At 61.4% G+C, this 24,164-nt stretch overlaps 1 protein-coding gene across 2 annotated transcripts; it reads right to left on the bottom strand.

Annotated features, from left to right (window-relative positions):
• Positions 1 to 355: 355 nt before the first annotated feature.
• Positions 356 to 21,199, bottom strand: EDEM1 (ER degradation enhancing alpha-mannosidase like protein 1). 2 transcript variants are annotated; one of them, XM_008273591.5, is made up of 12 exons: positions 20,635 to 21,199; positions 18,076 to 18,148; positions 15,676 to 15,779; positions 14,558 to 14,729; positions 12,981 to 13,164; positions 11,453 to 11,627; positions 10,747 to 10,867; positions 10,240 to 10,410; positions 8,672 to 8,745; positions 7,262 to 7,358; positions 4,613 to 4,816; positions 356 to 3,495 (listed from the first exon to the last, which is right to left on the bottom strand). In XM_008273591.5, exons 1-12 carry the CDS (start codon positions 21,105 to 21,107, stop codon positions 3,406 to 3,408), a joined length of 1,938 nt encoding a protein of 645 aa, XP_008271813.5. In that variant the 5' UTR covers positions 21,108 to 21,199; the 3' UTR covers positions 356 to 3,405. The 2 variants fall into 2 exon arrangements, with proteins under 2 accessions (XP_008271813.5, XP_089161788.1); XM_089305662.1 differs by lacking the exon at positions 20,635 to 21,199 and adding an exon at positions 18,840 to 18,884.
• Between the last annotated feature and the right edge of the window lie 2,965 nt (positions 21,200 to 24,164).

A 24,164-nucleotide genomic window follows, 5' to 3' on the forward strand; every position in this document is an offset into this window, starting at 1 on the left:
GGAACCTGGCCCACAGGAGAGTGCCCGAGCCACAGGATGGGGCGGACAAGACCCGGGAGCTAGCTGGAAACCACAAAGCCAGGTTCTCATGGGCCTGGCTCCAGGGTGGGGGTCGCCCGATCTGGGGCTGTCAGGGCGACCGCGGGCAGGGCTGGAGACCTGGAGACCTGGGGAATCCGCAGGGCAGGCTGAGTTTTAGGTGGATCATTTTGCATGGCCTGCAAGCAAAGCTGTGAAACCCAAACGGCCCTGGGCAAAAACAACAGGTGTCCCGCCCCCCTGACAGCTCTGCGCTGACGCTGTCCGTCTGTCATCTGTCCCGCAGGTCTGGGAGCACAGGAAGGAGAAACACGACTCAAAGAAAAGAATCTTTTAATAAAAATTACTCATAAAAAGGCTAACAAATTTCAAAGAGCAAGAAATTCTGTAATACATTTATAAAAGAACATTTGGTCCTTTTACAAAAAGCTCCCTTTTAATTTAAATACATTCCTTATTTACAGAATAAACATCAAGTTTCATCTATATTTGCAAAGCATATTGCACATTACGGAGAGAAGCCGTTAGTATTTCAGCGAGTTCTCCCAGAGTTCCCGGCTCGCCACTGTTTCTGCGGAAAGATTCGCCTTTCTTGTGCACAATAAATAACAATGCAGCTTGTGTTTGTTAATTAAAACTAAAACTAAATACCTCTGGAAGTATCATTCTCCTGCCTCGGAGAGAGAGGAAGAGCACAGGGCGCTGGGGACAGGCCGGGTTCCAGCCAGAGCCCAGCGGGAGCAGGACCCCAGCCGGGGACACCCGCGACTCCCAGGACCCTCCCACAAGCACACTCCCTGCCCTGCAGGTAGAGGCACTGCGACAAGAGCGGGGCATGGGGACCGGACAGTGACGGTCAGGATTCTCTTCCAAAGCCCCCGCCCTGCAACCCTGAGGCTGAGGGAATCGGTCAGCCCCCACTCGGAGCACAAGCAAGGAAGACCCCTGGAGCCCCCAGAAGGAAGGGGGAATTGTCTGACGTGCAGTCCGCAAGAGCCACAGAGAGGACGGACGCCTGTCATCAGGGGTGGGGGAGGGGGCGGCTGCCCAGCCACAGATGCCGCCCTGGACCCTCTGTCCCCAGATCCAACATGGCAAGTGCAGTCTCCAGTCCAGGGCCAGAAAGGCCCAGGGCATCATCAGATCCCGCGGCCTTGGTTACAAAGAGCAAGCTCTGGTGGAAGAGCCGCAAGGACACAAGGAGAGGCCTGCAAACAGAGGCGGCTTCCCAAAGGCGGGCCCCACCAGAGCCAGCACACTCCTCCTCGGCCCCCTCCCTGCCGGGGGAACAGAGCGCCCCGCGCGGCTCAGGGACAGCAGCCGAGTCACTCAGCCGCAAGTGGGGACACGAGGGTGGCCCTGGCTCACGGCTCCCGCAAGGACGCGGCCCTGCCAGACACTGGCGTCCCCAGGCAACTTCCGGGCCACTCCCTCCTCTGCCCCAGTCCTGCAGGGTTCCCACAGCTGCTGAGGATCTGATCCTCAGAGAGCAACAAGCATTGCTGACTTGGCTCCAAGAACCCTGGCGCCCACCACTGGACACCGGGCAATCCGGGGGAGCGGGACTGACGCACAGAACAACCAGCACCGCCTCTCCTGTCTCTGTGAACCCAGCACCCGACAGTCAAGGGGGCCTGACTGACACCTAACACGCAACACGTGTCGCGCCACCCAGGCCCAGGACGCACAGGCCACACCCCAGGTACAACCACAATGGCGCTGGCCAGCCCAAGAGCTGGGCCCGAGCCCGGGAGCCAGGGCACCCAGAGCAGGGAATGCAGGCACGGGGGCAGCCCCTCCCCCACAAGGGTCCTTAGTAACCCACCCCACGTCGATCCGCCGGCAGCAAAGGTGCGGAGACGCATGTGTGACGTTTCTGTCAGGCCAATACAAGTGTGTGCAGCAGGTGATCAGTTTTCCACCCAGGAGACCAAACACTGCTGGAACCAGGGCAGTGCTTTGGAAACGAAGAAAAAAGGCAAAACCGAAGCGCTCAGTTCACTCCCCCAGCAAACACCCAGAAGTCAACAGCCGCACCGACTATGCCAGCCCTCCTGCGGGATCTCAGAGGACCACACGACCGACGCGTGGATTTTCAAAACAGAAACTCCTCAGTGTTCAAGACGGGACAGGCTGCCTCCCTCCGCCCAAAACACGAGGAACTGGGGGCGCCCACCGCCAGCCCCATACAGAGTGGGCACACAGGCAGGCCGGCAGGACACACAGTGCGTGAGCCGTATGGGGCCAGGGCGGGGCCAGTGCCAGCCTGCCCTGATTGACACCCGTCTAGTGCAGACACACAGCAGAGACAGCTGCAGCTCCAGCTGCGAGAACAGAAACCAAAGATCCAAGGCTCCACTTTGAGCACAACTTCCTCCTCCCCTGCCAGCCTGCAGCACCTGGCTGCAAAGCAGACTGCCAAGCCGTTTCCAGAATGTTCCTAACCCACACCCCCCCAGACCCTTCTCCCTGAGGGCCCAACACTGACAAGCCTGCTACACTGCACGGAAGCTGCAGCCGCCAGGGCCCAAACCCACCCACAGCCCTGGCGGAGGGGGGATGCCACGGAGACGGCTCAGGGCGCCCCTGGGGCGCTCGCGCACCCACCTGGCACAACCCAGGGATGAGAAACCCAACCTGGAACCCAAGCCCACAGCCGGCTCAAGCGGACTCCAGTCAGCACAGCACAAGGTTGTGCTCGGGCGCCGCTGGCTCTCTGAAGGCACTGACTGGGTTTGGGGACTGCAGGAGGTCAGGAAGGGCAGGCCACCACCCAGCCCCGCCCGACACACTCCGGCACGGCCCAGCCAGGGAGGGCAACTGCGAGCAAGGCCAACGCCGCTGACCAAGGCAGGAGCCTGCGGCACCTCGAAGCTTCGGGCACAAGGGAGTGACACTGTGACGTTTTCCCTGGGTGACCCCAAATCAAGGTGGGACCCCTGGGAACGAGCCCAGCAGGGAAGAGGCCAGTGCTGGACGTGTGGTGGACGGGACCGCAGGTGACCACGGGCCCGGGCTGGGCAGTCTCACTGTGGCGCACGGGCCTGGCCTGAGCGCACGGGGCCGAGATGCAGGCACAGCGGCTCCGGCTCCTGCAGCGTGAGTGCCGCGAGAGCACACAGTCGAAGCCCGTGCCCTGCACTCCTCACCTCGGACTACACCCTCGCGACAAACAGGGCATTTTATTGAACAGAAGGGAGACACCGAGCTGTGCGAGAATCAACGAGAATCAACCAGGCACGGCCGAGGAGCCGAACAGCGCTTCCCATACCACCACGTACGCCAGGCTCGCGCCCATCGTCCCGGCCCGCGCCTCCACGGGTGCCAGGCTGGTGTTCATCATCCCGGGCCCAGACGCTGGCAGGGTCACACGAGGCCAACCATCTGGTCGATCTGCCGCATGTACACGCTCTTCAGGGGCAGCGCGTACCTGCGCTCGTCTGGCACGCGGTTGCACTGCAAGACAAGGGGCACGGGAACGCAGCATGGGTGAGGGCGCCCCCAACCCAGGGCTCCCAGCAGGTCGTCAGCACAGCCCCTGCCTCCGGGGACCGAGGCAACTCCTGCCCTTGGCCAAGCGGCAACGACAAAACCCCGCAGACAGAGCGTGGAGCTCCCCACAGTTCAGACCCACTGCAGCCGGCAAGCCCCAGCTCACGGAGCCCTGCACAGCCCAGCAACACTGGTCCCCATGCTTTCCCCATCCCTGCTGCCCAAAGGCCCCAGCCTGGGCCATGCCCCTCGCTGCTCCACAACCCACCACCAAGCAGCCTGCACCGTGACTCCTGCTCTCTGTGGGACAACCCAACACGTCCAGGGCCAGGCCCCTCCACGCAGCCAGCACCCAGAGGAGCGTCTCTGGAGGACTCCGCAGGGGCCCAAAACCCAGCCGCCCCGCAGGGCTCTGCAGCGCTCTGACAGCAGCCAGCCTGTTTCCCTGGGGGCCACACCTGCCTCACGCCCCTCTCCTCTCCTTCCCCACACTCCAGGGCCAAGGGAAACCGGCCTGTCAAGTTAGCCCAGGCTGACAGTGAAGGGTAATCAGAGACCTACGGTCTGAGCCACCAGGGCCCCAGCACGCCCCAGCCTGAGGGGACACAAGGCCACAGCACAGACTGTGGGAACAGAGGCTTGAGACCTCAATCGATGCAGCCCCTCCCTGACCCCCACTTCAGACCTGTAGGCTCTCCCACTGCGGACCAGGAGAGCGGAGGCCGCCAGATCCCGGTGGAACCAGGCCCCCATGGCGGGCAGGGGTTGCACTCAATGCCCCTGGGGCCCCGTCTCCACCCAGGCCACCTGCTGCAGCCCCAGAAAGACACCCTGAAGAACCAGGCCAGCAGGCTCCCTGGACCTCCTACTTCTGAACAGGACAGCCAGGGAGGTGCCCAGCACGGGACGGGCGAGGTGCCTGGCGCTAGCTGGGCTACCCCCACGCGTCCTCCAGGTGCCCTCCCCACAACACGCCATCTCTCTGGGAAACTGCCCAGGCTCGCAGGCCGGCATGCCCTCCCTCTCCTGTCAGGGCCCCCCTTCCCCTCCTCCCGCACCCAGCCCAGAAGCTGCCACTCACGTTGGAGCTGGAGTTGATGACCCTGAGCTCCTGGGACTTGGGCCTGGGCCCCGACCTCCTCCCTGAGGCGGGACTTCCCTCTTCAGAGAAGAACTCCTTCCACGGCAGCTCCCGGAGATGCTTGTCCACGGACACGATGTGGCCCTCCGTGGTGAACATGTACCTCGTGCCAGACTTGTGCACCGGGTTCTCCTCATCAAACAGCTCCAGGGGAGGAAACAGGAAAAGGCACAGCTGGCACCTGTCACACCCCCCCACAGGGGCTCCCGGCTGCTCACCTGCTCCATAGGACAGGGCACACACCCAGCCCCGCCCTGCCCACACCCAGCGCAGCCCAGAGATCCACCAACTAGGCCAGGAACCAAGCACGGGGCCCCTGGAACTCCCTGGATGTTCCCAGGTGCTCCACGGACACCCAGACAAAACACGGCAAAAGTCAGGACCCCGTCCAAGGATCCTGACAGAACCTGCACCCCTGTCCCTAACACACCACTCATTTCTTCCATCAGAACAACACCGGCCCTCCACCCCCACGCCGGGGCTGACACTGTGGCATAGCAGGCTAGCCTCCACCTGCGGTGCCAGCATCCCATATGGGTGCCAGTTTGTGTCCCGGCTGCTCCTCTGCTGACGCAGCTCTCTGCTGTGGCCTGGGAAAGCAGTGGAAGATGCCCAAGTCCTTGGGCCCCTGCACCCACGTGGGAGACCCAGAAGAAGCTCCTGGCCTCAGATCAGTCCAGCTCTGGCCATTGCAGCCATTTAGGAGGATGAACCAGCGGATGAAGACCTCTCTATCTGTCTCTGCCTGTAACTCTACCTCTCAAATAATTAAATAAAATGTTAAAAAAAAATGGCAAGGGGCAGGCGCCGTGCCTCACTTGGTTAATCCTCCACCTACGGCGCCGACATTCCATTTGGGCGCAGGGTTCTAGTCCCAGGTGCTCCTCTTCCAGTCCAGCTCTCTGCTGTGGCCTGGGATGGCAATGGAGGATGGCCCAAGTGCTTGGGCCCCTGCACCCACATGGGAGACCAGGAGGAAGCACCTGGCTCCTGGCTGCAGACTAGCGCAGCTCCGGCAGTAGCGGCCATTTGGGGGGTGAACCAACGGAAGGAAGATCTTTCTCAATGTTTCTCTCTCTCTCTCACTGTCTAACTCTATCTGTCAAATAAAAAAATTAAAAAAAAAAAATACGGCAGCCCTCATGGCTGAGCCCTTTCCTGCAACAGCGGGTGTGGTACAGGAGAGGGTGCAGCAAGAACACCCAACCCAATACAGGCGAGTCTGGGGCAGGGCAGGCGTTTGGTCAGTGATGACTGGATCAGGAGCCCCCACCTCACCCTGTTTCCCATAAGGCTGTGTTCCAAGATCTGCAGGGACGCCTGGAGCCCTGGGGGGCACAGAGCCCCCAGCTACCAGGTTTTCTCCCACGTAACCTGTAACTGAGGCACGCCAGGAAATTAAGAGCAAGACGGGTCCTAACCGTATCCTACAATACAAATCGTCAGAAACATAGAGGCCGTTCACACCGGCATTTCCCATTCAGCATTTCTGGACCAAGGTTGACGACAGGTAACAAACTGAAGGGAGCCAAACAGTGGATAAGAGAGGACGAGACTCAGACACAGCAGGAGCCTGGCCCATCGCTGTCACAACTCCATGGGAGAAAAATGGGACCCAGCACAGCTAGGAACCGAGGAGGAGCAAGTGTGCCCCTTCCAGGCGTCCTCGGTGAGCCCCAATCTCCCCCGGAGCCGAGTTCCCCCGCACACACCCCTGGTCTCCACACTCACTGTGAGCTTCCTCCTCCCCCTCATGGCCAGGCTGGCTGCCCACACCCAGATCACCTGCCATGCTGGGCTGCCCTCCCACCCACAGGCACACAGCCCTCCACAGGCTCCTGCAAAGCATGGCCCCAGAGGGGAGTGGCTGTCCAGGATCAGAACAGCAGCTCCACAGCCTGGCTCCACACAGGAACCACTGCTGGGCCTCTCGGAGCCCGATCACCCTGGCCGAATCCTGGTACGGGAGTCACAGTACTGGAAGACCCCACCCAGCCCTGTGGCTGCCACCCCTGCGCCTCAGCTCCCAGCCCCTACACCTTCACAGGTGTGCTGGCGTCCATGGCCAACCTGTGTGCAGAGGCAGAGTGGGCACAGCAGCCACGCAGTGACCACACATGCGCTGGACACATACTGGTGTGCAGAGGCAGGTGCTGGCTCAGCCGCGGTCACCCGCGATGCCAGGTCCCTGCCTGTCCCCACAGGCTATGGATCCCAAGATGGGAAGGATGTGTGCCAACCAGCTATCCCAGGAACTCTCTCCTGTCCAGAGAGACAGTGTATACCCAGCAACGTATGTCTAGACAGATGGCTGGACTTGGGTCTTAGCCAAGACCACGCACATTAGAGGCGCCCAGAGCCATGGACGCTGTCCCCTCCTCAGAGACACCCCACACACCACTATCAGCACCTCCCACTCTGCCACCACAGGTTCTCATCTGCCGTCACCGAGAGGCCAGCAACCAGGGAGGAGGCAGCAGTGTCCCCAGCACTGCAGCAGGGCCCGGCAGTGTCTGCCGGAGAGCACAGGGCACACCCGCCTCGCCTCGTGGCACCGGCCGCCCCAGGCTCCTCCCGCCTCACACATACCAGATACAGGTACTTGCAGGTCTCGCTGAGAAAGAAGCTCTCCATCCGGTCCTCCTTGGACTTGTCTATGACGTGGTGCAGGGTGGCGTACCCACATCTGCAAAACAGGCGTCCAGTCAGTGCAGCCTGCGCGGACAGCCACCAGCCAAGCCAGCCAGCACAGACTGAGCAGGGCCAGGGCCGCCAAGGCCAACCTGCTTCAGCCTGCGCGTTGCCAATCCACCTCTACGGTGGCTTCGCTGCTCAGTGACCAGGTTAGTTGTGGGCTGCAAGGAATGACAGCAGTGGGTGGTTCCCGAAAGGTAACAACATTGAGATTACCGGCAAGAGGTTTACGCGGACGGGGCTGGCATTGTAGCACAGCGGGGAAAGCTGGTTCAAGTCCCAGCTGCTCCATTTCAGATCCAGCTCCCTGCCAATGCACCTGGGAAGGCAGTGGAAGATGGCCCAAGTACCCGGGCCCCTGACACCCTGTGAGACACTGGGATGAAGCCCCAGGCTCCTGGCTTTGGCCTCGCCTGACTATGGGTGTGGCAGCCATCTGAGGAGTGAACCAGCAGATGGAAGACCTCTGAATCTGCCTTTAAAATAAATAAATCTTTCATAAAATTAAAGAAATTTATAAACCCTGATTTAAAGCTTTTTGTTTTGTTCTGTTTGAAGATTTACTTATTTTATTTGAAAGGCAGAGTTAGAGAGAGAGAGATAGAGGGAAAGTCAGAGACAGAGAGATCTATCTTCCATCCACTGGTTCATACCCCAAATGGCCACAATGGCTGGTGCTGGCCCATGTCCAAGCCAGGAACCTGGAGCTTCATCTGGGTCTCCCACGTGGGTGCAGGGGCTCAAGGACTTGGGCATCTTCTACTGCTTTCCCAGGCGTATTAGCAGGGAGCTGGATAGTAAGCGGAGCAGCTGGGACCCAAACTGGCTTAGTCCTCTGCGGCACAACCCCGCGCCCCAGTTTAAAGCTTGTATTTACGCAAGTCAGGACTTGTAGCGCTGACCTTATAGGAGAGCCTAAAACAGTATTTTGGAAGAAAATATTTATGACACTCCAGTTGGTTTAAAAACAACAAAAAAGGCCACAAGACGGAAATACAGTTTTTGCACACATGTGCACACACCCATCTGTATAAGCAGGGAAGACTGTGGGCACCTCCACAGCTGGGCTGTCGGACAACAGGCTACAACTTCCCATTCTCCGTCCTCCTGAGGTGTGTGTGCATTACCTGTGCAACCAGGGGACACAGTCTTGCTGGGCACTCACAGCAAAGACGGGCCCTGAAAAGCGAGTGCCACTCCCGACGGGCCAGCTTCCCCACAGGGCCCGTGTCCGGGATCTGCCCAGCGACCCACAAGCACGGGCCACGAGGGACCAGCGCAGCACGCAGGGAGCGGGAGACTCACTTGACTTTCGTGTGCTTCTCCAGACTCTGCAGGATGTCCATTCCCACGTGGAGGTAGAAGGGGTTCTTGGTTGCCTGGGGGAGCACGAGAGTGCGTGACTCGGCGAGCACAGGAGATGAGGCGCCCGCTCACCGCACCGAGGGGTCACTGGCAGCCAAGGCCCACGGCACCCTGTGGTTCTCCTCACAGCACACCTGTGACCTGCTTCACTTCAGCCAGGTGAGGGTGACCTGACAGCGGCTGAGAACGACTCCAGGGTCTATCCTGCCTCAGGTTTCTCTAGAAACTCAACACAGACGGGCAAACAGGCCCTGGCCCCACTCCACTCGCTGCATGTGAGGAAGGGCCAGCAGCGGCCCCTAAGAAACCAGCGCTCAGGGCTTCCTCCGCTGCCGGAGGGCTCTCTTAGGGCAAAGCTCTCAGGAACTCGGGCGGCCAGCTGAAAGCCAACAACTGCAGGGTCAGCGTCCCTGAAGTCAAGGCCCCCAGGTGCAGCCTCAGAGCCGAGGCGCTGCTCCCTGGTGCACACAGGTGGTGCACTGAAGGAGGCAGAGACAGAAACCAGGAGGGCAGGCCCACGGCCACAGGAAGAGGAAGAGGAGAAAAGAGTTAACAGCGGGAGCCCCCTGAGAAAGGGGCTCTCCCCTCTGCCCTCTCGGGAGACCAGGCGTCCAACTCTCACACGTGCCGGCACCTCATTCCCAGGATTTCCCCTTTCCCTGCCTAGAGGCAAACTCCAAACCTCAGCATTCACCCCACTACCAGAGCACGCAGGCCCGGGGCACCTGCCAAGGCCCGGCCTGCTGACCCACACCACGGCCACTTCCCAGGAAGCCGAGGGCTCAGGTGGCAGCCCCGGGAACAGACCAGGGCTCCTGCAGACTGCGTGCTAAGGCACGCACCGAAGGTCGAGAAGAGCGCTGCCCAGTGTTCCCACGTGAAGCCAAGGGGCACTGACACCAACCCCACGAGGAGGAATTTCCTTGCTGTCTGACAACCAGGACGCCGGTGCAGAATCACCGCACACAAAGGGCTGTTATGGTCAAATCAGTCTGAAACACAGTGAGCGCACAATCTCCCTCTTCAGTACAGACAGAAAAATAAGTCCTTGCAAATGTGAAGAAAACACCCGGGTGAGGGGCAGGCATTTGGCACAGTGGTTAAGCCCCTGTTCAACTCCTGCACTCGAGTGCTGGGTTCAAGACCCGGCTCCTCCACTTCTGGTGCAGCTGATGCCCTCTGGGAGGCAACGTGCAGGAGACAAGAACGGGGTTCTGGGACTCTGGCTTCACCTGGCCCAGCCCTGGCTGTCGCAGACACTGGGAAGTCCAGCAGATGAATGGTATCCCTCCAACTGTCTCTCTGCCTTTCAAACAAAATGAAAATAAATAAGAAAGATAGCATCTGCCTACAGATGCAGACTCCACCCTGTGGAACCACGACTAACAAGACCGCGTACAGGTGCAGACTCCGAGCGTCTAGGAAACAGCTTCGTCCCACAGCAGCCAGCAAACGTTCACCAAATCCAGCTGGTGCTCAGAGACAGGCACCACGAGCAGGCCCCGCACCTGGTAGAGGAGATACGTGGACTCCACCAGCTCCGGCCGCAGCGGGTAGAAAAGCACGTCCGGGGCCTGCAGCTGCCAGTTGTACCTCTCGGGGAGGGCGCCGTACCGCCTCCAGATGGCGTAGTAGAAGGCGTGCAGACAGATGGCGTCTTCCACGTCCCCTATGAGAACCTAGGCGACACAGGTCACCCACAGTGACAGGCGGGACACGGACAAACCACCCCAGGAGACAACCCAGACGACCAGGGGCCCTGGCTTCCAGCCCATCAACGCCAAACTGACGGGAGCTGCACACACAGGTCCAGCTCCATGGTTTAACCAGCAGAGCCCAAAGCCCAGAGACCCACGACCCAGGACAGTCGCAGCCACTCCTCCAGCTGGGTCTGGCCTGTCTCTGCTCAGCACCGGGAGGAGGGCGACTTCACTCAGTGCACAACAGGGACACGCTGCCCTCTGGACCTCCCCAAAGCAGCCAGCAAGCCCCCTGACGTGGAACCTGCCACTGACCTGCAGCCCGGGGAAGAAGGCCTGCAGGGAGTCGATCCAGGTGTTCATGAGCTGCCCGTTGAACATGTTCACGTTGACGTACAGTGGGGGATCCCCCTCTCCTTCATTACAGGCTTCCCGCCTGCAAAGTCAAGGAGCACACGGAGGTGAGGAGCCGTGCACAGCCACACCGGCAGCGGTGCCCACACGGCATCAATTCCGCCTCTCACCCACTCCTGACCCCTCCACAGCCGCCTCTGCAGGGACATGGGGCCCCCGTGGGCCAGAACCCCCGCCATGGGCACCCAGCTCTCAGCCCAGCCAGTGACACAGCAGGACCTCACAGTGCCTCCCACACAGCACCAGCTGGTGAGCTGAAGGGCTCTGCAGCTCTGCTACCCTTAAGTGAACTGGCAGGGAACGCCAGCTATGGTTGCAGGGAGTCTAACCGAGCGGGTGACCTGGAGAGGGCCCCAAGCCACAGGCGAGCCCCAACACAGTGCGGGACAGCCAGGAGCTTCAGCCAAGCCTGTGAGAAGCCCTGGGCTGGAACCACCCACTCAGCCACTCCTGGGTGCCCCCTGAACACACGCGGGCTGTGCCTGAGGCTCGGGGCTACCACCTCTTCCCCCAGGGCAGACCAACAACAGCTCGGGGGCGGCAAGGCCAGGGCAGAGCGCGGCAGCCCCTGGGGGCAGGGCCAGGACCAGCAGGACGGTGGACGCACCCTCGACGCATGTAGCTCTGAATGCTGCGGTAGGCGGCATTGAACATCTCCAGGTCTTCCTTCTCCCCAAACAGAATGTAGGACTTCAGCAGGTACTCGTAGAAGGAGTCCAGCCCGGCACCCAGGCCGCTCTGCTTCCCCACCCAGTGGCCCGTCTGGATGTTCACGACGTTGCCTGCAGAGACAAACACGCCCCGTCAGCTCCCAACCACCCTGGCTGCCGTCAGCCCGGCAGGGCAGGGCGGGAGGAGGGGCCTGTGGGGCAGCCCCCTCCACACACACGGCCTTGGACGACCGACCCAACGTGGGGATCAGCACTGACCCCAGAGGGAAAGTGCTCCCGCCAGGCCCACCGTCCTCCCTGGACTCAGCACCGCCCCTGCGGGGGATCTATACTGAGAAAAACACGCTCTTAAAGACGTATAACACTGTCTGCCGTAAAAAGGAAAAAGAAAAAACAGTAAGTCATCTCAGCGTGCAACATCGCGAACAGCCTCAGTGGACAGTTACGTAACTTTTCATAGTAATGCAAGCAAGGCAACAACTCGGCCACAAGTGACTGTCTGCAGGTCCTACACCGGGACACGCCGGCACGAACGGGCGACACCTTATCTCCACTGCTGTTCAAGACAGCACAACTGTAAACTTGGGAATCTAAGACCTGTGAGGACACCCTGTAGGTCTGCAGCAGTCACGTCACCTCTCAAAAATGTTCCAGTGCCACACGGCAGTGTGACAGCAAACTCCACTGGAAAGTAACATTTTATGTTATCTCAACGGTTAACTGCTCATTACTGAATACGAGTGATGAAAATGTGGGGTCATCACACCTCCCTATCACACGTGTCCGATTTCCCATGACCACTTAACAACAACAGATGTTTGCTCAAACACCCTCAAGAGGGCAGAAAATCCAACTCTCCCGACAGGTTCCCTCCCATAGCACACGCCTAGACTTTCTCCGAGGGAAAAGGCGCTCCACGGCTCACCCCAGACGACTCTAACAGAATACTGGAATGAGGCAACAAGACTTGCCCCAGAGGCAGTCAATCATCTTTAGTGGAGTATGCCCAGCGGACGCAAGCCGAGCAAGTCCTGAGCCAATAACGTGATTCTCTCCTGCCAGGGCTCACAGCCTCAGGGCCGGTGCCATAGTGCAGCAGGCTGAGCTACACTCCGGCATCCCATGAGAGCGCCAGTTTCAGGTCCCGGCTGCTCCACTTCCAGTCCAGCTCCCTGCTAATGCGCCTGGGAAGGCAGCAGACAATGGCTCAAATACTTGGGCCATTGCCACGCATGTGGGAGACCCACTGGAGTCCTAAGCTCCCGGCTTCCGCCTGGTCCAGCCCTGGCCACTGCAGCCATTTGGGGAGTAAACCAGCAGATGAAAGAACTCTCTCTCACTTTGCATCTGTCACTCTTTCAATTAAAAAAAAAAGAAGAAACTGCAGTCTTGCTCTAAGCGAAAGGTGAAGGTGGCAGGCACCGCGAGCCGTTCTCTGTGTGTTCCAGGGCAGACCCCACGCACCCAACAGTCCCGTGTCGTGGCTGCGGAGGTTCCACAGGGCTTTCACGGCGCGCCTGGCCACCCACTCGAACGTGGAATCCCCCAGCAGCCGGCTCAGAATCCCGAACTCCACCAGGAGGGAGCCGGCTCCCGCCGTGCACGTCTCGTTGTTGCTGTCAGGAGGAACACCCGTCTTCAGATTCACCTGGAACAGCAGAGACAAGGGATCCGTGGCAGCCCAGGGCTGGAATCCAAGGCAGAGACACCACACTGGCTTCTAAGCCACGCTCGCCACATCACAGCGAATACGGGCGTCCACAGGACACAAGTGAGACGCCGCCAACCCCAGGGCGTGTCTGGCTCTTTTTTTTTTTTTTGACAGGCAGAGTGGACAGTGAGAGAGAGACAGAGAGAAAGGTCTTCCTTTGCCGTTGAGTCACCCTCCAATGGCTGCCACGGCTGGCGCACTGTGGCCTGTGCACTGCACTGATCCGAAGGCAGGAGCCAGGTGCTTCTCCTGGTCTCCCATGGGGTGCAGGGCCCAAGCACCTGGGCCATCCTCCACTGCACTCCCTGGCCACAGCAGAGAGCTGGCCTGGAAGAGGGGCAACCGGGACAGAATCCGGCGCCCCGAGTGTCTGGCTCTTAAGAGCTGCCTATGGGGAAAGATTCCAATAGGACGCACCAGGCCATCTCTCGCCTGCAGGTTTCCATGGTTACACAGGCCCCAGGATTTGGGGATGGAGACAAAAGCAAGCAATGGAATCGCTTATCCATCTTAAAAGTGAGCTCAGCAAACAAGAACTCGTCTCAGACAGGGGCAGGGCAGAAGGCAGGGCCAGGATCGAGTGCAGCAGGCTGGCTGGGTCCCCGGCGGAACTGTGGGCTCAGGGACGCCACCGAGATACAGGCGCATCACAGAGCTCCCGTTCAGTCAACAGCCAGCCCGCGGGGCAGCACAGACCGCTGGGGAAGCAGACCCGAGTCAGAAGTGAGGGCAAATGCCCCAGGCGGTTCTGCAGCAGGGGCCCGAGTCACACAGGAACACAAGTTCCAGCAGGGCAGTGTCAAGACAGCGAAGCCAGGCCGGCGCAGCGGCTCACTAGGCTAATCCTCCGCCTAGCGGTGCCAGCACACCGGGTTCTAGTCCCGGTTGGGGCGCCGGATTCTGTCCCGGTTGCCCCTCTTCCAGGCAGCTCTCTGCTGTGGCCAGGGAGTGCAGTGGAGGATGGCCCAGGTGCTTGGGCCCTGCACCCACATGGGAGACCAGGAAAAGCACCTGGCTCCTGGCTTCGGATCAGTGCGGTGCACCGGCCGCAGCGCGCCAGCCGCGGCGGCCATTGGAGGGTGAACCAACGGCAAAGGAAGACCTTTCTCTCTGTCTCTCTCTCTCACTGTCCACTCTGCCTGTCAAAAAAAAAAAAAAAAAAAAAGACAGTGAAGCCACTGTGTGCCCAGTACACAGTAGGCGCTCCGTAAATGCTGTGTGCATTCCAGCACATTTAATTCCCAGCAATGTCCCGTTCTACACCAGCCCCACTTCCCCCACCACGAGAGAAACCCATCAGGGCAGAAAGGAGGGGCAGCCATCTACCTACCCGCGGGTAGGGGATCCCCGTCTTGGTGTTTTCAAAGGCAGGGAGCAGCCGCACGGCCAGGTCGTGGGCCATGTGCAGCAGTTCATTGTCGTAGTCCTTGATCGCCATGTCCCCAAAGGGCTGCTTGGAGTCGGTGATGATTCTGTGAGCAGACAGCAGGCTGCCCAGGACCCTGATGGCGGGAGGAACAGAACGGTGAAGCCACGCCCCTGGGAGCGCACACACTCCTGTCCAAAACGGGAGAAGACGATCCTCCTTCCTCGCGGGGCCGGGGCCAGGGCCGGGGGGAGAAGACGGCTTGCCCAAGGACCGAGGGCAAGGCCGAGCAAAACCCAAGCGACTGAGGGGCAGGGCGCTCCCAAGGGACTGTTCACGGGCCTCAGGGACTCATAACCCACTATGGACGGCCCTCACGTGGGGGCCGGCAGGTGACACACAGAAAGCAACAGAGGGCCGACACCAGGCCACTGGGCTCCTGCCTGGGAGAGGCCGCAAGGACGGACAAAGGGCAGAAGATGACCCGCTCAGGGCGCATTCCAAAGGATTAGACTGTGCCCCGGGGCTCCTGGCTGTACTGGTCCAGGACTACTCCGAAGTGACTGTGACCCCTTCCCCAATTGTCCCACAAGGCTAACAATTCCATCACCTGGACTGTTACAAGCTAATGAAATTTCCAAAGCATTCAAATTAAACAGGGGAACTGCCACAATGTATCAGACTATAGAGTGTAAGATACAAAGAGGGGCAGGGAGCTCATGGCCCTGGCCCAACCCATCACACAGAGAGGAGTGGCTGGAGGGAGGCAGCGACAGACACTGACAGGCGACAGCCCACCCGGCAGGCGGGCACGCGGGACAAGCTTACGGCTCTGGAGATACGCAGGGCTTTTCCCGCGCCCGAGGGCGGGAGGAAAGAGAGGACACGGGGCAGGGGACACGCGCTCCTGCCACACGCCTGTCTTTCTGAGCAGGCCCAGTACAGCCACTCCGAAACAGCAACTGCTGCGGCCAGGACTAAGAGGGAGCCAGGGGCGCACTGCGCGCAGGCGGCCTGGGCGGACCCTCCTGGCCTCCCCCCATGCTCCGAGACACCCCAGCCCACCTCACGAGCCGCTGTACCTTATGGTGGCCTCGAAGACTTGCACGGTGGAGTCTTTGTCGAACGAGACCGTGTCGATGACGAGCTTGACCGCCTTCTGGAATTCGGACGTGTTTCCCATAATCTGCAGAAGAGGGACAGAAACGCTCAGAGCAACGCCAGGAGCGCTCGCGGCTTCGCCTCCCAGGTCTGCGCCGCCTGCGGGCTGGATGCCGGGGGAGGAGACACGGCAGGCCGACGGGTGAGTTCTCAGGAGGCCGTCTCCAAACAGCAAAACCAGAAGTCACTCTGTGGCTGCCTCACTTCCCCGTGCAGGGGCCCGCCCGCCGCAGCAGGCGATCATGGGAGAGGAATAGCACCCTGGCTGCAGACGCCACACAGCCACGGCAGGAGTGGCCCAGGAAACCCAGGGAACAGGAACACGACTTTGCTCCCCTCTTCCTGCTCGACTTGATGCCCGAGACCCAGACGTCCGTCCATTCTGAGAAACAGCGGCAACACCTTTTAGAGCTTGGAACCAGTGACACTGAACACACAGAATACACGATCAGCCTGACGTCCTTCAAAACACAGGACGAGAGCTACACTGCCTCTGCTGGGTGTGCAGGCACGATGTCACCCTAAGCTACCCTCTTCTCAATGAGGAGCAAAACGGGCCCGAGATTTCACGGGATAACCTGAACTAACGGATCCACTGCAGACTTCCGGGAGCAGAGTGACATCACGTGCAGAAATCAAGCAGACCCGAGTCCTCCCAGGGACGCCTTATTCTCCGGCGTCTGCCGGGCTGTGCCAGACAGAACAAGCACAGGCGGCTCTGCTCTGCATGCGCCTCACTTCCTCCTTCTGAGAAGATGACGCAACAACGCCACAAGTTGCATGCGGCGGTCAGGAGACTGCGTTCTTGTGTTTGCACAGCAAGTCTGCCCAAGCCTGTTCAAAACGTGAGCCAGAGCAAAGCTTAAGGCTCAACCTAGGAACCCCTGGAAAGCCAGCCTGAAGACGGCCACAGCCACGGGCGGCTCAGCACAGAGGCCCGCTGCCGCAGGTGCCATGGGCCCAAGGAGCGCAGATCCCACGGAGGATCTGAAGAATTGGCTACAGAGCCCAGGGGGCCAGCTGGGGGGACGGAGCAGTCAGGGGTGTCCCGACCACAGGACTGGTCTGCTGTCCCCACATGCTGACGCGCACCGTGGCCCTCCCTTCATGGGCCAGGCAGAATCCACAAGGTTCAGCTGGGAAGAGAACTCTCCCCTCAAGGAACACACCCTTGGGATCCTGCCAGGAAACGCTGGGCCGGCATTAGTTCCTCCTTGACACACACGCCTGCACCTCCCCCACGTCCCCGGCAGCACAGAGAGCACAGTAACAGCTCCGGTCTCCATACATCAGGAGCAGGGCCGATGCAGGCGAGGACCGGCTCAGAGGGGCGAGCTGCCCGCAGCCACGGGTGTCTCGGGACCTCTGCCTGCAGGCTGAGACAGCTCGCTGTCATCTGTGACTCAGGCCGCACACAGCTGTCTGGGCACGTTCCGACGGCTGCTGTGCAGATTGGGAAGGAAACTCAACCGCGCTGCCACCGCAGCCTCACCTGGCCGAGGCCAGCACCCCGGACTTCCTGCCTCTGCTGCTCACCAACGCGGCTGTGCAGCAGCCCCTCCGGCTCTCTCCAAGCACCTGCTGCCACCAGCAAGACCCCACTGGCTGTCACACAGGCTTGCCTAATGGGACTCAGCTCTGACCTCCACGGGATGCCGGGGAAGCTGAGTCAATTATTAAACCCAAGACAGGCAGAGGTCTGCTGGGCGGGACCCAAAGCAGCAGAGGCCCCAGAGCCACCAAGACCAAGGAGAACCTGGATCAACAGCTGCGCACACCCAGCCTGAGGGCGGGTGCCACGCCCTGGCCCAGCAGCACGGACGCAGGCAAACCACAAGGCAAGGAGAGACAAGGCAAGCACCCACCCTGGCAGCCCACGGCCACGCTCAGTGTCCAGGGAACAAGGGCAGTGGCAGCAGGGGGGCTGTTCACACGTGGCTGGCACCAAACGTGCTCAGGGTGCGGTGCCCACCCACCCGGAGCTTCTGTGCCTTACTCCCGAGCCAGCCATAGCACCTGGAGTAGTTGCAGATTCTCAGCGGGGCCCTCTGGGAATGAGACAGGGAGGCCCGGGGCACACAGCGCCCCCCCGGGGAGAGTCACACCCGCCTTCTCCATTGCTGTAGGAGAACCACGTGCCCCTCCCCTCACTGAACCATCTGCGCTTCTCCCACTCTTAACACAGTCGCCAAGAAACAAACACAAGCGATCAGAACTACCAACAGGTTCTGTGTGCCAGGGTCCCCGGAACTCGCGTCGCGGGGGGACCGGGGTCACCATTCCCCAGCATCCAAATGAACTGGGGGAGGGCGGACACTCACTGCAAGCGTATCCAGGGCATCCACCAGCGTCAGCGAGTAGTTCCCCAGCACATCGTTGATGTTCAGGTTCGAACTGAGAAAGAAGCAAAAGTCCAATCAAACACGGGAACTTCTGAAAGACAGTGACAGACAGATCTTCCATCCGCTGGTTCCCTCCACAAAGAGCTACAATGGCCAGGGCTAGGCCAGGCTGAAGAGGAGCCAGACTCCACCCGCATCTCCCATGTGCGTGCAGGGGCCCACGCAGGTGGGCCATGACCGGCTGGCTGCCTTCCCAGGGAGCAGGGAGCTGGACGGGAAGTGCAGCAGCTAGGACTGGACCGGGGCTCCACTACGAGACGCCACTGTCACAAGCCGCAGGGTATTTTCACCCACAATGCTGGCTCCAGGCACCTCACTTCAAAAGAGAAAAAGGACAAAACCCAAACCCATCACTGGCCAAGTCCTCGTACTGGGGGAGGTGTACGTCATGAGCTGCAGCTCCCACTGGGCCTGTGGGGACAGCCACGTTGCAGAACCAGAGACACAGGCGTGGACAGTCCCGCAGCGGGAAGAGACCTGGCCCTGTCACGTGCCCTCTGTGACAGTCTTATCACCATCAGCAATGTGTGACCGCGTGCACCCTTGCACAGCTCTGCTCTCAGGACTGTCAGAAGGAGAGGGACAGCTTGTCACAGGAACCAGTGTGATATCTGAATACAGACCACACTCCCGGTCAATCACAGACTCCGACAAGCACACACCTCCCGCTGCAGGCTGCTCACCTGTCCCGTGGCTGCCGAGTGAGTTCACTTCTGTCTGCACTTCTTCACTCACTGCCCCTCATTCCCACAAACCCCGAGATGGCATCCACACACAGCCACAGCAAAAAGGCAGCCTCCCCCTTCCGCCCTGCACCCCACAGCCCACACACGCCAAGGGACAAGTCTTTCTGTGGCTCTAAGTGCTGAGGACCGCGACGACCACCAACACTACTGATACCTCTGCCGGGAGGGGGAGTTCTGGGGGCCGCATGTGCCGCTCAGGCCCAGCCCTCCGGCCGGAGCTCGCCAAGACTACAGAAGGAGACCTCATTTACCAGACTCCAGAGCGAGAAGGCCCCGTCTCCCTGCCAGCAACAGCTACGCTGGCATCTGCCACCTGTTCTCACACCCCACAGCTCTGCACGGGCCCCCAGGACAGCCTGAGGGTCCTGCCCGACCTCCCGGGAGAAGCCCCTGCCAGACAGACCTCCCAGCAGGTCTGGCCACTCCGCACTGGCCAAGGCCTCCCCCCCACCAGCCTCAGCACACCCAGCTGCTCGCGGCTCTCCTCTGAGAGCGCCCTGCGGGAAGCCGTGCCACCAGCCAATGCAGGACACGGCATTCACAGCGAAACCTTAGCTGTACTTTTTAAAACAAGCTAGAGACGGGGCTGTGTGGGAACCAGGGCTATCCTGGTCCCACAAGCTGTGCCACCTGCGTGGCCTAGGTTCTTCCGGATCGAGTCACAGAACGGCAAAAGGTGCCCTCAAGACAAGAGCCGTGGACGCTGGACGCCTCTCGGGGCAGCGCCAGCCAGACAGGACCCAGGAAACGCAGGAGGAGGGAGGCGGGGTCAAAGGCCACAAGAAGGTGCTCCCTGCTCACTTCCGCTGCTGAGTTTAAATATTTAACCACAACGCCCTGCAGCCCAGAAACAAGAGCAGGGTCCAGCAGCCCCTCGGCCGGGCGGTGACCAAGCAAGAGCCCTCGCTGGCCGCACAGGCCCGGCGAGGGAGTGGCCAGCCGACTGTGAGCACCTCACCGCTCTCCAGGCTCGCTCCCTGAAATGGCCCCGGCGCAACACTTCCTGCGCCAGGCCCAGGCAGTCACCAAAACGGCCAACAGCTGCCCGGGGTACAGGAAAGGACTGGCAGCAGCCGTGCAAGGTGCTCACCAGAACACGTCTGGTCACTAACAAAACGAGTAAAGCAACCAGGCGGTGCAGGGTGAGGCCAGCATCCCCGAGGGCGGGGACCGGGCCGCTCCCAGCCGCTCTGCTTGCGAGTCGGCGTCCTGTGGGTGCGCCGGGGCAAAGGCCCAGGCATGCGGTCCCTGCCACCTGCGTGGGAAACCAGCACGAGGCTCCCGCAGCTGTCACTGTCAGCTGCGGCGGCCACCTGGGGGTGAGCCAGCGGACGGCGGGCCTCGCTGCCTTCCAAACACATCAATCCATCCTACATAGGAGGAGAGGGCGGGAGGCGGGCTCGGCCGGTCCACACCGCGAGCGCCCCGCGCGCGCACTCCCGCCGCCGCCACAGCTGGCAGTGACACTGGCGGGAGGCTTAAAGCTCCGGAACTTTACTCTCCGCGCACGAAAGGCCGGGACCGCACAGGCACCGGCGTCCCGGCGTCAGGTGCGCCCGAGCGGGGCCACCCCCGGGCCCGGCTCGCTCCTCCCGCCCGGAAACCCGCAGGGTGGCCGGGCTCTCTGCGTCTCAGAAGTGAGCGCAGACCCCGCGCTCGCGACTCGGTGAGCCGACGTCGGCCGCACCGCGACGCGGGAGAACCGCGCGACCCTCAGCCGGCCCGCACTCACGGGTCCCCGCGGTCCGGGCCGCGGCCGCGGCAGTGGATGGGGTTGAGCTCGTCCTGCGGGAAGGCGTGCGCCATGTAGTTGTCGTAGCCGAAGACGAACATGCCCCGCGCCAGGTCGCGCATGCGGGCCCGCAGCTGCGGCGGGAAGGCTCCGCTGTAGCGCCGCTCGTACTCGTCCGGGCCGCCGCGGCCGCCGCGCGCGTAGCCCCAGTGCGCCGCGCCGCACACGCCGCGCCCGGGCCGCGCCGCCCCGCGCCGCGCCGCCGGCCGCAGCCACGACGGCGCGCCCGCAGCGCCGGGCTCCGGGGCGGGCGGCGGCGCGGCGCCGGGGCCGCTCAGGCGCGGGAAGCCGAAGCCGAGCGGGAAGCGCTGGTAGAAGCCCAGGCTGGGCCCCAGGCCGAAGACGAGCCACAGCACGGCGTGCAGGCCGAGCCGCAGCAGCAGCAGCCCCAGCACGAGCGCTCGCCACTGCATGGTGGCGCGGGCGCCGCGGGCATTATCTCAGCGCGGGGCCGCCCGCCGCCCGCCGCCGCCGCCCGCCCGCGCGCCGCGCGCGGCCCCTTTAAGGAACTTCCCGGTGACGCACCAGGAACTGCCCATTGTCCCCCGCCCCCAGCCCCGCGGCCCGGCCGGGCCGGCCGCGCGTTGGCCAGCCCGGGGTGGGCGGGGCCCAGCCGGGAACGCCCCCTAGCGCCATAGGCCGCGGGAGGCTGGCGGCGCCCGAGGCCCCGCCCTCCCGCCGGGCCCGCCCCGGCCACGCCCAGTCGGCAGGCCCCGCCCCTGGGCGGGCCGAGTCCGGACGCGCTGGCGTGGCGAGCAGGGGTGCCTCCGGCGCCGGGCGAGCGAACTTCCAGCCAATGGGAGCGCGGCCCGGGAGCGCGCGCCGGGCCTCGCAGAGACGTGGCCGAGCGGCCCTGGGCAGCGCGTCGGTCCCCGCCGGGCCCGGACGGGGCCGTGGCGGGCTTGACTCGGGAGCGTCGGCGGCCCCGGGCGGCGCCTTGGCTCCAGTGTCGAATGTGGCGAGGCGGGGCGCCCCCTGTCGGCGCCCCACGTCCCGTAGCCCAGGCGCTGCGTGACGCGGGATCGCGCGCCCCTGTGGAGGAGGTGCGGCCGTGGCTGCCCTGCCCCGCGACTTTCGCAGACCGGGGCTGACGTCCTCGCGGAGAGGACCCCGCTTGGCGATCAGGGCGGGACCCCTGCACCTGCTCGTAGGAGTGTGAGGAGGGGGCCGTGGGAGGAACCGTGGGTCTGCGGGCTTCGCCTCGTGCACCTGCTCCTAGCAGTGTGAGGTGGGGGCCGTGGGAGGGACTCTGCGGGCTTGGCCCCGTGCACTACACCTGGGACGCGGTGGGAGGGACCCTGGGTCTGCGGGCTTGGCCCCCTGCACCTGCTCCTAGGATGCTGAGAACAAGGCAAACCTCAACTCCGAGCCCATGACATTCGCGTTCGGGAGGTGTGCTGACCTCTGCTGCACTTGGAATGCCTATCAGGTCTGCCTCCCTCCGCGGAGACGGCGCACCTGTTCCCTAGGAGCTTGGGAAGCAAGCCGATGGGAGCTCCAGGAAGACCAGAGGGGTCCCTGTCACGCGGTCCTCCTGTCGCTGGCTTCAGTGAGACCCTTTGTGCTGGCTGAGCGAGCGTTGCTCTTGCCCAAAACTGAGCAAAAGGCAGGCCCAAGCAGAGGAGAGGGAACAGCTTGAGCAAGGTCTTCCGACTAGTGTCCCCCCCGTGAAGGGTGCCTCGGGGGCCCCAGCCTGGACTTCCAGCCCCCGTCTCCCCAGAGCTTGTGAACTGGCTGTATTGATTCGCCCGTGTGCATTCGCTTTCTCAGCTGCTTCATGACGTTTGAGCTCAGATTTGATCTTGCATCACGTGGGTGGAGCCCCTGCCTTCCATTAGGGAAAAGCTCTAATAAAGTCTAGTAACCAGAGAACCAGCTGCCACAGCACCTGCCTGGGGGGGAAATGGCCTTGTTGTGGGGACCGCCAGAGATGACAGCTAAGACCCGGGGTCGGAAGTGCGACAGGCAGGTGTTCTGATCACTGCTGGCCTTGAAGGTTTGGTGGCAAGTTTCTTTATCCGTGGCACAGTGATAAAAACAGCACTTGGCACAGCTGTGAGAATTAAAGCACTCAGTGGACATGTGACATACAACGCCGACACACAGCCCAGCCCTGGCCCTTTCAGAGGGGCTAGGCACAGCCCCGGGCATGTACACACCCGAGATCTGCTGAGTGAACTGGACAGCTAAGCTTCTCCTCTGTGCAGAGAACTGTTTGAGACGGAGGCCATGTCTCAGAAAACCGAACACAAGGCAGCACTGAACAGGAGACTCGCCACCTTCTAGAACAGCAGGGCGAGCCTGGAGTTGTTTGGCACGGCCGGGGGCAGCACAGCACATCAGGCCATGACACCTGTGGAAGGAGACATTCTAGTCATGTTCCAGTCCCAGCTGCTCCACTTTTGATCCAGCTCCCTGCTCGCGGGCCCAGGAAAGCAGCAGAGTATGGCCCAGCTTGGACCCCTGCACCCACGTGGGACACCTGGATGAAGCCCCCGGCTCCTGCCTTCAGCCCTGGCCCTGGCTGTTGCTGCCATTTGAGGAGTGAGCCAAGCCCATGGAAACACTGTCTTCCTCCTCTCTGTAACTCTGCCTTTCAGATAAAACAATTAAAAAAAAAAAAAGCCTTGAAATTTGTGACTGACAGCATGTCCCTCAAATAAAACCCAGTGTTTCATCCCGTAAAACGTCTGTGATCCCCGCTCCTTCAGTGTGTCTAAGTTACAAAATGTGTTGCTAGTTTTGGATTATTTTCAAGTGGAAGGAACATACACTAACATCTTCACAATAAGTGGGTACTTTCTAAAAAAAAGTTATGGGGCTGGCATTGTGGCACAGCCGTTAAGCCACCACCTGCAATGCCTACATCCCACGTGCACACCAGCTGGAACACCCGGCTGTGCCCTGCGAAAGCAGCAGCAGACGGCCCAACTGCTTTGGCCCCTGCTGTCCACATGGAGAGACCCAGATGGCGTCCCAGGCTCCTCACTTGGGCCTGGCCCAGCCTTGCCTGCAGCAGCTATTTGGGGAGCGAACCAGCAGATTGAAGATTTTTGTCTCCCTCTATCACTCTTTCAAATAAATATTTTTAATTTGCTTAAAAGGCAGAGTGTTGAGGGGTAGAATCTTATATCCACTGGATCATTCGCCAGATGGCCCCAGCCACCAGGACTGAGCCAGGCCGAGGCCAGGAGCCTGTAACTGCGTCCAGGTCTCCCCTGTGGGCGTTCCCACTGCTCGCTCTGGGCTGCTGGAACTGCAGTGGGGGTTGGGGAGACAGACAGGAAAACCAAGGAGCCACAGAGGTTCGCACAACTCACCCTTCAGCTGAACCCATTCTCCCAGACACTCCTCAAGGCACCACACTTACGATTCGGTCCCTACATCCCTTTCTTGGGGCTACGGTAGCTCCCCCCAGCTCCTGATTTCTGCTGTGAATGCATTATCAAACGACCAGCTGTCTTGGGATT

The sequence above is a fragment of the Oryctolagus cuniculus genome, chromosome 10 (assembly GCF_051225735.1).
Source record: "Oryctolagus cuniculus isolate XC-2025 breed Fujian yellow rabbit chromosome 10, ASM5122573v1, whole genome shotgun sequence".
NCBI classification, from domain to species: Eukaryota; Metazoa; Chordata; class Mammalia; order Lagomorpha; family Leporidae; genus Oryctolagus; species Oryctolagus cuniculus.

What these genes read in the sequence shown, in the direction of transcription:
- EDEM1 (XM_008273591.5), bottom strand. Translation starts at nt 21,107, where the DNA reads ATGCAGTGGCGAGCGCTCGTGCTGGGGCTGCTGCTGCTGCGGCTCGGC. An exon ending in GGCCCGGACCGCGGGGACCC is followed by an intron (nt 18,149 to 20,634) that starts GTGAGTGCGGGC and finishes CTTCTTTCTCAG; the next exon opens with TTCGAACCTGAACATCAACG. An exon ending in GTCTTCGAGGCCACCATAAG is followed by an intron (nt 14,730 to 15,675) that starts GTACAGCGGCTC and finishes TCCCGCCATCAG; the next exon opens with GGTCCTGGGCAGCCTGCTGT.